We start from the raw sequence: 12,573 nt of genomic DNA on the forward strand, positions 1-12,573 counted from the left end.
ACTTGTAGAGTTGGATAGACTATACATGCCGTTTCTAATTTTTGGAATGGTTGTATAATCAGAGTTTGTCATAGCTTAAACTATGATTCTGAACCTATTTCTGGACCACTTATTTCCTAAATGTTTGATGTTCTCACTGGCTGTTCCCTTCTCAACAGAAAAAAAATTGGTAAATTCTTGTACACTGTGACATTAAAGACTTTAATATGTTAGCTTATCCTCAAGGATATTGTACTTGAGTTTAAAAAAATAGATGGTAGAGAAGAAAGAGTGTGATGCCTAACACGAAATAATCACTCATGTAGCCAGCCCAGGCAGAGTACTGTGGAGATTTGAGCAGCCTGGGCAACTAGCCACCCTGCCTGCTGGGTGTAGCTGATTATACTAGTGACCAGGAATGCATGTAACTCTTAAAGGTTTCTTCATGAGCATAAAGCCATATAGCACAAAGTCTAATACATACTTGATTTTAATGATTACAAATTATTAGTCCACTGGTGATGAAAATTACACATGTGAAGTTTGATAGGGTCTACTGTAAACATGTATTACTTTAAAGGTGACTTTCTCTTAAAGCTCATTTGATGTAGTGGTTATCGGTGGCGGAATTGTGGGGCTTGCCTCTGCCAGAGCACTCATCCTGCAACATCAAGCACTTTCCGTTGGTGTTCTGGAAAAGGAGAAAGATTTAGGTATGTATATTATCAGTGTTGCTCTTTGGCCTTGACCTGAGCACCTCATTTTGTCAGTTCTGCATCTTCCGTGCCAAATGTCAACATTAGAACCCTAGTTTGGGTTTTCTGTAAAGTAGAATCTGGGACTAGGACTTGGGTATAGGTGTTTTATTTGAGAGTTTATCTAGAAGGCAAGAGTGAGGGGGTGAAGAGAGTATCGAGGAAAGGAGGAAAAGCCACATGGAGGTGCGCTGTCCTGTTATGAGCATGATTCCACAGGGACCTCTGAGAAGCTATGTAAACATTTCCCAGGATTTTGCTCCCAGGATCAGCTCCTATTCCTATTGGTTGAGGAATGCCACTAGTGATTTTGAGGTCCTCCTTATCCTGAATTAGGGAAGACCCTGAGGACAGAATGAGTAGAGCTGTAGTAAGACCTTGAAGTGTTTTGCTGGTATTGAGGGGTGAGTTTGTGCACCAGAGTTGTAACTGAAAGCAGAAATGGACTGGAGGGTTGTGATGTGGAGACCAGGGATAGCTGCTAGAGAAAGTTGCTCTGACTCTAAGAGCAAACTTAGGCAGAATTTTAAATAGTAGTGGTTTCTGATAGCCTCAACTATGTTTGTTCCTCCACTTCTTAGGATTTATATGGAGTTCCTCCACTCTTACCCTGTTTTCTTGTTTGGTAGCTATTCACCAGACTGGACATAACAGTGGTGTCATACATAGTGGAATTTATTATAAACCTGAATCTCTGAAAGCTAAATTATGTGTACAAGGCTCAGCCCTCATCTATGAGTATTGTAACCAAAGGGGAATTTCCTACAAGCAATGTGGCAAGGTATGGTATTTTGCTAGACCTTTGACATATTTATAATTAGCATTTCTTAGTGATGTTTAATGTTGAAGAAAAAATACTTGGCTTTTCTTTCTTTATATCTCTGTAATTTGTAAAATGTTAGGGAAAAGCTTAAAAAAAAAAGACTGTGTGACTAACTCTATATCATTTAAAAAATAACAGCTTTATTGACATATAATTTATATACCATATAATTCACCCTTTTAAAGTATACAATTCAGTTTTTAGTGTATTCACAGAATTTTGCAAGTATCACCACCATCTACTTTTAGAATATATTCACCATCACAAAAAGAGACCCTGTACTTATTAACAGTCACTCCCCATTTCCCCACTTCCTAATTCCTACATCTCCCTATAGCCCTTGGAAACCACTAGTATACTTTTGCTGGATTTGCCTGTTCTGGACATTTCATGTAAATGGAATCATGTAGTATGTTACCTTTTGTGACTGGCTTCTTTCAATTAGCATAATGTTTTCCAGGTTTGTTCATCTTGTAGTGTGAATTAATACTTCATTTCTTTCTATAGTCCATTGTATAGGTATAGCACATTTGGTGTTTCCATTTATGAATCGATGGACGTTTAGGCTGTTTGTACTTTTTAGCTATTATGAATAATGCTGCTATGGATATTCATGTACACGTTTTTTGTGGAGTTATGCTTTTATTACTCTTGGGTATCTACCTAGAAGTAGAATTGTTGGGTCATATGTAACTTCCTGCTTAACATTTTGAGGAAATCCTAACTGTTGTCCAAAGTGCTGCATTACTTTACATTACCGTCAGTAATTAATGAGGATTTCAGTACCTCCGTTTCCTCGGAGCACCTATTTTGTCTGTCGCTTTTATTTTAGCCATCTAGTGGATGTGAATGGAATACGATTGTGGATTTGATTTGCATTTAATGATGTTAGGCATCTGTTTATATACTTTTTGGCCATTCATTTATCTTCTTTGGAGAAATACCTATTCAAATCTTTTGCCCATTTTAAAATTGGGTTATTTGTCTTTTTGTTGTTGAGTTGTACATGTTCTTTATATATTCCAGATAAAGTCACTTATATCATATTTATTATTAAATATTAAACTACTAAAATATTAAAATAGTTTTATTTTTAAAGTAAAATAATAGTAATGGTAATAATAATAGTAATATTTTAAACACTACCAATTATTTTCTCCCATTCATACATTTTCCTTTTTTACTTTATTGATGGCATCCTTTGAAGTGTAGAAGCTTTTAATTTTGATGAAGTCCAGTTTTTTTTCTTTTGTTGCTTGTACCTTTAGTGTCATACCTAAGAAATCATTGCCTAACCTTAGATCACAAAAAATTACTCCTATGTTTTCTTCTAAGTGTTTTACTATAGCCTTAACTCTGACATTTAAATCTCTGATGACTTTTTTCCCCCAAATGAGTTGGTTTAATTCCAGGTGGTACAGAATTTAGGGTAGAATAAAAACTGAAGAGCAGACTTTGTGCAGGATTCTGGGCTGGGTTTACTCTGACCTCATAGCTAAAGTAGAAAAGGCTAAGTGAAAAAAAGATGAGCCAATGCTCGATTTTTTTTTTTAAACAAGTTTATTCTACAGTTAATGATTCTATAACATCTTACTGCATTAATGGATAGTGACCACATGAGGGGGTGAGGATCTGATAATACGGGTAACTGTTGAAGCATTGTGTATTTGGAAAATTGTATTTCAATGATACGTTAATAAAAAATTGAAAAAAAAAAGTTTATCCTTAAATGGATAACAGGCTCCAAACACTTCATTCTCTATCTGTAAGTGGCAACAGATAATTATGGCAGGGAATCCAAATATTTAAACAAGAATGGAATTAAGGATTAACATGGCCTTTGGTACAAGGAACAGCTTGTTTTTTTTGCCAGATTTCTTTATTCCAACAGTGGCCAGGGGTGTCTTTCCTCAATTTTTAAAAATCAACCCAGTTTTAGTCATGCGATAACTTATGATTTTATATTGACTTTATCTTTCATAGCTGATGATATATTTAATTCTATTCATATTCTTTTTCTTTATCTTTTTTTTTGAAGCTTATAGTAGCTGTTGAACAAGAAGAAATTCCCAGACTTCAGGCTCTGTATGAGAGAGGCTTGCAGAATGGTGTCCAGGGTCTGAGGCTGATCCAGCCGGAGGATATAAAAAAGAAGGAGCCATATTGTAGGGTAGGTGATTTACAAACCCAGCGCACATGCTCACACGGACACTGTCATTTTAGGTTCAGTCCTGTGACATGAGGGCTGAATTTTAGGAGGCAGGAGTCACATAAAAACTGTTAGATAGTTCTGTCACAGAAGGTGACAGACATAAGAAGGCATTGCCATAAACTCTGGACACCTGATTTCTTCTTTTCTGTATGAGAGAGTACCAGGTTTGAAGAACATGAGCAAAGGCAAGAGGAATTCTAAGACCACATGGCATGTTTGGAAAGCACTGAGTGAGATGTGGTTAGATCATAGGGAGAATAGGGAGAGATAATAGATGAGATGGGAAAGGCAGGATTATGCCTGCACAAAGGGCCTGATATTCATGCTAACAACTTTGAAATGTTTCCAGTAGGCATGGGAAGCCATTGAAAATTTTTAAGAAAATGGCTACAGTATCTAGTCTGTATTTCAGAAAGATAAGGCTGACATGAGTGTGAAGGATGGGTTGTAGATGATCTTGCTTAAAATATGATATGGGTAAAAGCAGATCTTTTTTCTTTTATTCATGAAAGAAACAGGAATAATAATATAATAGTTAATTCTGCATATCAGCTTTCTTTGATAGCCTTTCAGAGGCTGTCCTCAGTCCAACCCTAGTTCCACTGACTATTCCAGTGAATGGCTGTATCTCCTGTTTCCCCTCCTCCACCTTTTTATAGATAATATACAATAGCTGGACTCCAGGTATCTGTCTTAGAGAGTGTGACCTTGGACTCACTGTCAGGCAGGTGCTTATCAAAAGCTTGTTTTATAGGAGATAAAAACACTATTATGGGAGATGACCTGGAGGATATGTAAACCATTCACTCCTCCACATCTCTAGACCATCAGAGTAGCACACCTCCACTACAGTCTTGTGTTCTCCCCATCCTACTTCTTGACTCCAAATTATTTCCTGTGAATTGTTCTGCAGTTTTCTGGCATTGGCCAGTGCAGGCAGTCATTGTGTCACTGCAGCCTCTGCTCTGAGTATGTGGTTGAGGACATAGGTCGTTCACTATGTTATATGACATCTGTCTCTGAGAACCTTCAGGAGAACTTCCTCTCAGACCTCAGTTCTGAGAATGATTTTGTTCTTCCTGAGCACAATTGGCTTGTTTTTATCTTATGGATACTGCAAATCATTTAAGTGATTCTATTGTCTTGTTTGCCTTGGTCATGAGGAAGCTCAGAGACATTTGTGCCCCACTCATGCCAGATATCTTGGGCTTTAAACATACATTTTAATTTTTATGTCATTAACTTCCCTCTTCATTTCATCTTATCTGTCTACCCCCATTTACTATCTGCTCCAATTTTTTGGAACTTTTTCTTGAATCTTAACGTATAACAGAAATCATAAATTCATAGTTTGATGTATTTGCATAAAGTGTGACCACCCAGATTAACAACAGAACATTACCAGCCTCCCAGTATCCCTTAAGGGTAACTGCTATCCTGACTTCTTACATCATTCGTTTTTGAATTTTATGTAAGTGAAATCATATAGGATGTGCTCATTTGTGTCTGTACTTAATTTTATTCAGTATTTATCAAATTCATTCATATTGTTACATATAGTTGTAGGTTGCTGTTATAGCTGTGTAATAGTCCTTTGTATAAAGGTAAAGGTTAAGGTACATTTTTTTTTTCCATTTGACCCAGCACCATTAATCAAAAAAACCATTATTTCCCCACTGCATGCACAGTTGCCTTTGTGATAACAGGTATATGCATGTAGCATGATTCTTCCTGCTGTTAATGGGCATTTGGGTAGTTTCCAGTTTGGAGCAATTCCAAATAGTGCTTATGTGAACATACTAGCACATATATTTTGGTGAACACATGTACCCATTTCTGTTGGGTATATATCTAAGACAACAACTGTCAAGTCATAATTTATACATATGTTGAACTTTTGCAGGTATGGCCAAAGAGTTTTCTACAGTTTTTGTTCTAATCATATTCTCATCAGACCTGTATGAGAGTTCCAGATGTTCCATATCCTTACCAACGCTTGGTATTGTTTGTTTTCATTTTAGCCATTCTGGTGGGTAATGCAGTAGTACAATCTTATTGTTTTCATTTGTATTTCCCTGATGACTCATAAAATTGTATGCCTTTTCATACGTTTACTGGACATTTGGATATTTTTTCTGTGTGTGGGAAGTACCTATTAAGTCTTTTGCCCATTTTTCTGTTGGGTTGACTGTTTTCTTGTCAATAATTAATTCTTATTAATTTTTGGAGGCAGTGTTCCTGTTTTTAAAAAGCTGAAGTATAATTGACATAGTATTACATCAGTTTTACGTTTACAGTATAATGATTTGATACTTGTATATATTGCAAAATGAGAGCAATAAGTCTGGTTAACATGCACCACCATAATAGTTCAAAAAACTTTTCTTATGATGAAAACTTGTAAGATCTCTTTTAGCAACTTTCAAATATGCAATAAAATGTTATTAACTTGATACCCCCATGTCTTATTAATTTTATAAGTTCATTACATAGTCTGAATATGGGTCTTCTGTTGTGTGTGTGTGTATATATATATTGCACATATTTTATACCACTCTATGTCTTATTTTTTTACTTTCTTAATAGTGTTTTTAGATGAACAAAGGTTCTTAATGTACTCAATTTATGCATGTATTTCTCTTTTATGCTTGGTGCTTTTGTGCTCTGAGAAATTTTTTCCTATTCCAACATCAGAAATGTATTCTGATGAAATCAGAATGAAGAAGCTTTTTTTTCTAAAAGCTTTATAGTTTGGCCTTTCACATTTAAATCACCAGTCCATTTGGAATTGATATCTGTATATGATATGAGGTAGAGGTCAAGGTACATTTTTTTTTCCATATGGATATCTAATTGTTCCAGCACCATTTAACAAAAAAAACATTATTTCCCTACTGCACAGCAGTGTTGCCTTTGTGATATTGGGCTCTATGTATGGATTCTCTTCTGTTCCCTTCTCTCTTCTGTACCACTACTATAATGTCTTAATTGCTATAGTTTTTTAGTAGTTCTAAAGATCTGGTAGAGTAGGCCCTTCAGTTTTGTTCTTCAACATGATCTTGGCTATTCTTGGATCTTCACATTTCTATATACATTTTAGAGTTAACTTGCTAAACTCTGTAAGGTAACCTTTTGTGATTTTGATTGGGTTGCAGGGGATCTGTAAGTCCATTTGAAGACAATTTACACCTTTACAGTATTGACTTCCAGTCCATAAACATCGTAGATCCTCCATTTATCTGTATCAGTTTTAATTTATTGCAAAAAAAGGTATTACATTCTTCAGTGTGGTGGTCTTGCATGCCTCTCAGGTTTATTTCTAGGTTTTAATGTTTTTGATACTTTGATAAATAGTATTGATATTTAAAGTTCATTTCCTATTTGTACATTGCAAATATATGGAAATGTAATTGGTTTTTGATCTTGTATCCATTTTGGTTGTTACATTCACTTATTGATTCTAATAGCTTGTCTCTAAATCCTTTTAGATTTTCTGTGTATAGTCATGTTATCTGCAATAAATATTTCTTCTTTTCCAATCAATATACTTGGCTAGCTCAATTTTTAATGCTAGTATCTGTTGTTTTGTATGTGTTTGTTATTACAAAATGTTCCAAATCCCTTTTGTAAAAAGATAAGATAGAAATAGATTACTTTCCCTTAAGTTATCTTTAATTGTATAAAGTTGGGTCAAAATATATGAAAATGTATTTTCTTAATTAGTGTAACGTTCCCAATAGGCTGATAGTACCTAGGATTCCAAATAATGTTGAATGAGTTCTTCCTGCAAAGAAGGTCATAGCATCTTCAGCTTCAGTAAACCTCATCTTTCCCTTCCCTGGGACTCAGTCACTATAATCAAAGTATTTTACTTGTGAGATATACTAGGTGTTCTATTCCTCTTGTATAGGGGGGATATCCTCTATCCCCCCTATGTATTTCTTGTCTCTCTGAGATGGTGAATTAATGACTGACTTTTTAAAAAGATACATTCATTGAATGTCTTATTTTGGCTGTATATTTCTTTCAGTCTTTGGGCAAATGCTACATAATCTAAACCAGGGTTGGCAAACTATAGCCTATGGGTCAAATCTAGCCCTCCACCTGCTTTTTTATGGGCAGTGAGCTAAGAATAGCTCATTTCTAACCATTTGCATTTTTAAATGGTTGGAAAAAAAAGAACAATATTTTGTGACATATGAAAATTACCTGAAATGCAAATTTCACTGTTCATAAATAAAGTTTTTTTGGAATACAACCACCTTTTTTCATTTATATAGTATTGTCTGTGGCTGCTTTTGTACCAAACAGCCAAGAGAGATCCCAAATCTCACATAGACAAAAATATTTACCACCTGACCCTTTATAGAAAAGATTGCTAACCTCTGATCTAAGTAGTAGGGAGCCACTGAGGGATTTGGCAGGAGAATGACATGTAAAATATAATTTAGGCAAGTTAATCAAGTTCTGGTTCATACAATGGATTTAGATTGGACCTGGGAAAGGGGAGCCTTGAAGTGGGAGGTTATTAGTTATTTTTGGAAGGTAGCTATGCTGACCACTGTACTACCAAAACTACTTATGTATAGCTATGTTTGGAGTATATGATTCCTATCTGATATCTTTGGTACGTCATAGGTCAGTAATTCCCAGACTTCAGGGAATTTTGACATATTATCCTTTATTTTATCTCACTATATCTCCTTTTTTCCCCCATAAACTGGAATCTAACAAGGTTATCAGAGCAGTGTGGTGACTGAGAAGTCAGACAGACATAATTCAAATCTGACACTTGTCTCTTTAACAGCTGTTATTCTAAGCCTCAGATTCCATTTATGAAATGGAAGTTGTTCTGAGAACTAATTGAAATGATATGCATAAGGCATCCATATATGTTAATCCTCAAGTGGTGATAGATATTATATGCTTATTTAAACAATTAGAGTGAATTTAAATTGGTTTTGTTTGAATGATTGGGTATTTTTTATGATACCTGTTAAGATAATTAGGGATACTTGGTTATGTGTGTTCATTTCCCCTGGTTTTTATTTCCCCCTTCCCTGTTTCTTTACTTGTAACTCATTATTTTATTCTGTTTATTTCCTTTAAGCCATATTAATTCCTTTGTAGAGTAAAATAGGCTATTTTAAAACATTGCAGAGAGATCTTAGGATATCATAAAATTCCTGCCATATCATAAAACCCGTATTAGAATTTGTCTTACCTCGTTCTGCTATATCAAAGTACCATAGTCTAGGTAGCTTATAAATAACAGAAATTTATTTCTCACATTTCTAGAAGCTGGATATCCAAGATCAAGGTTGTGGCAGAATGTCCTGGATCATAGGCGACTGTCTTCTAGCTATGTTCTCACATGGCAAAAGGGGCAAGGAAGCTTTCTGGGGTCTTTTTTATAAAGGCATTAATCCCATTCATGGGGCTCCATTCTTATGACCTAATTACTTCACAAAGGCCCTATCTCCAAATATCATCACATTGGGGATTAGGTTTCAACATATGAATTTTGGGGGCACATAAACACTCAGTTTATAGCAGAGCTGGTTATTTAGACTGATACCATACTGAAAGGGAAAAAATGCTAGTATTAAGAAATTAGGATGTTCGAGGGGGCGGAAGATGGCGGCGTGAGTAGAGCAGCGGAAATCTCCTCCCAAAACAGCATATATCTATGAAAATATAACAAAGACAACCCTTCCTAGAATAAAGACCAGAGGACACAGGACAATATCCAGACCACATCCACACCTGAGAGAACCCAGCGCCTTGCGAAGGGGGTAAGATACAAGCCCCGGCCCCGCGGGAGCCGAGCGCCCCTCCCCCCAGCTCCCGGCGGGAGAAGAGCAGGCAGAGCGGGAGGGAGACGGAGCCCAGGGCTGCCGAACACCCAGCCCCAGCCATCCGGGCCAGAGTGCAGGGCTCTCGATACTGGGAAAACAGGGCAGCAAGAACAGTGAGCAGGCACTGGAGGCTGGGCGACAGAGGACATAAGAAAAGCGCGCGACCATTTTTTTTTTTTTGCTTTTTTGCTGCTTTGTTTTGGCGAGCGCTTTTTGGAAGTCTTAAAGGGACAGGGACCCCAATATTAGGGAAACAGGGCAGAAAGACCGGTGAGCAGAGGCCTGAGGCTGGCACCGGAGAATAAAGAAAAACGAACGACCACCTTTTTTTTTTTAATTAAAAAATTTTTTTTTTTTTTTTTTAATTAAAAAAATTTTTTTTCTTGTTTTTTTTGTGGTCGTTGTTTTGTTTTGGCGGGTGCTTTTTGGAAGTCTTAAAGGGGCAGGGCGGGCCACTTAATCCAGAGGTAGGGAATCCGGGATCTCTGGGCACCCTAACCCCTGGGCTGCAGGGAGCAGGGAGGCCCCTTACGGAGATAAATAGCCTCCCAGCAGCTCCTGCTCCAACGCGACTCCACCATTTTGGAGTAGCTGCCGGAGCCAGGCCACGCCCACAGCAACAGCGGAGATTAACTCCATAGCAGCCGGGCAGGAAGCAGAAACCCTGTCTGCGCGCAGCTGCGCAGCACAAGCCACTAGAGGCCGCTGTTCTCCCAGGAGAGGAGGGCCACAAACCAACAAGAAGGAAGTCCTTCCAGCCGTCACTCGTCCCAGTTCTGCAGACTATTCCTATCACCATGAAAAGGCAAAGCTACAGGCAGACAAAGATCACAGAGACAACACCAGAGAAGGAGACAGACCTAACCAGTCTTCCTGACAAAGAATTCAAAATAAGAATCATAAACATGCTGACAGAGATGCAGAGAAATACGCAAGAAAAATGGGATGAAGTCCGGAAAGAGATCACAGATGCCAGAAAGGAGATCGCAGAAATGAAACAAACTCTGGAAGGGTTTATAAGCAGAATGGATAGGATGCAAGAGGCCATTGATGGAATTGAAATCAGAGAACAGGAACGCATAGAAGCTGACATAGAGAGAGACAAAAGGATCTCCAGGAATGAAACAATATTAAGAGAACTGTGTGACCAATCTAAAAGGAGCAATATCCGTATTATAGGGGTCCCAGAAGAAGAAGAGAGAGGCAAAGAGATGGAAAGTATCTTAGAAGAAATAATTGCTGAAAACTTCCCCACACTGGGGGAGGAAGTAATCAAACAGACCACGGAAATACACAGAACCCCCAACAGAAAGGATCCAAGAAGGGCAACACCAAGACACATAATAATTAAAATGGCAAAGATCAAGGACAAGGAAAGAGTGTTAAAGGCAGCTAGAGAGAAAAAGGTCACCTATAAAGGGAAACCCATCAGGCTAACGTCAGATTTCTCAACAGAAACCCTACAGGCCAGAAGAGAATGGCATGATATATTTAATAGAATGAAACAGAAGGGCCTTGAACCAAGGATACTGTATCCAGCACGACTATCATTCAAATATGACGGTGGGATTAAACAATTCCCAGACAAACAAAAGCTGAGGGAATTTGCTTTCCACAAACCACCTCTACAGAACATCTTACAGGGACTGCTCTAGATGGGAGCACTCCTAGAAAGAGCACAGCACAAAACACCCAACATATGAAGAATCGAGGAGGAGGAACAAGAAGGGAGAGAAGAAAAGAATCTCCAGACAGTGTATATAACAGCTCAATAAGCGAGCTAAGTTAGGCAGTAAGATACTAAAGAGGCTAACCTTGAACCTTTGGTAACCACGAATTTAAAGCCTGCAATGGCAATAAGTACATATCTTTCAATAGTCACCCTAAATGTTAATGGGTTGAATGCACCAATCAAAAGACACAGAGTAACAGAATGGATAAAAAAGCAAGACCCATCTATATGCTGCTTACAAGAAACTCACCTCAAACCCAAAGACATGTACAGACTAAAAGTCAAGGGATGGAAAAACATATTTCAAGCAAACAACAGTGAGAAGAAAGCAGGGGTTGCAGTACTAATATCAGACAAAATAGACTTCAAAACAAAGAAAGTAACAAGAGATAAAGAAGGACACTACATAATGATAAAGGGCTCAGTCAAACAAGAGGATATAACCATTCTAAATATATATGCACCCAACACAGGAGCACCAGCATATGTGAAACAAATACTAACAGAACTAAAGGGGGATATAGACTGCAATGCATTCATTCTAGGAGACTTCAACACACCACTCACCCCAAAGGATAGATCCACTGGGCAGAAAATAAGTAAGGACACGGAAGCACTGAACAACACAGTAGAGCAGATGGACCTAATAGACATCTATAGAACTCTACATCCAAAAGCAGCGGGATATACATTCTTCTCAAGTGCACATGGAACATTCTCCAGAATAGACCACATACTAGGCCACAAAAAGAGCCTCAGAAAATTCCAAAAGATTGAAATCCTACCAACCAACTTTTCAGACCACAAAGGCATAAAACTAGAAATAAACTGTACAAAGAAAGCAAAGAGGCTCACAAACACATGGAGGCTTAACAACACGCTCCTAAATAATCAATGGATCAATGACCAAATTAAAATGGAGATCCAGCAATATATGGAAACAAATGACAACAACAACACTAAGCCCCAACTTCTGTGGGACACAGCAAAAGCAGTCTTAAGAGGAAAGTATATAGCAATCCAAGCATATTTAAAAAAGGAAGAGCAATCCCAAATGAATGGTCTAATGTCACAATTATCGAAATTGGAAAAAGAAGAACAGATGAGGCCTAAGGTCAGCAGAAGGAGGGACATAATAAAGATCAGAGAAGAAATAAATAAAATTGAGAAGAATAAAACAATAGCAAAAATCAATGAAACCAAGAGCTGGTTCT

General features: G+C 37.4%; 1 protein-coding gene across 4 annotated transcripts in view; it reads left to right on the plus strand.

The window, feature by feature from the left end:
- The window catches only part of L2HGDH (L-2-hydroxyglutarate dehydrogenase), a 57,016-nt gene that overhangs the window by 5,350 nt on the left and 39,093 nt on the right, over positions 1 to 12,573 (plus strand). For all 4 annotated transcript variants that reach the window (XM_036917243.2, XM_036917248.2, XM_057488475.1 and 1 more), the window contains exons 2-4: positions 577 to 692; positions 1,364 to 1,515; positions 3,596 to 3,727. In XM_036917243.2, the coding sequence (XP_036773138.2) occupies positions 577 to 692; positions 1,364 to 1,515; positions 3,596 to 3,727 (400 nt within the window). The remainder of the gene's footprint in view (positions 1 to 576; positions 693 to 1,363; positions 1,516 to 3,595; positions 3,728 to 12,573) is intronic.

Source organism: Manis pentadactyla, chromosome 11 (assembly GCF_030020395.1).
Source record: "Manis pentadactyla isolate mManPen7 chromosome 11, mManPen7.hap1, whole genome shotgun sequence".
NCBI lineage: Eukaryota > Metazoa > Chordata > Mammalia > Pholidota > Manidae > Manis > Manis pentadactyla.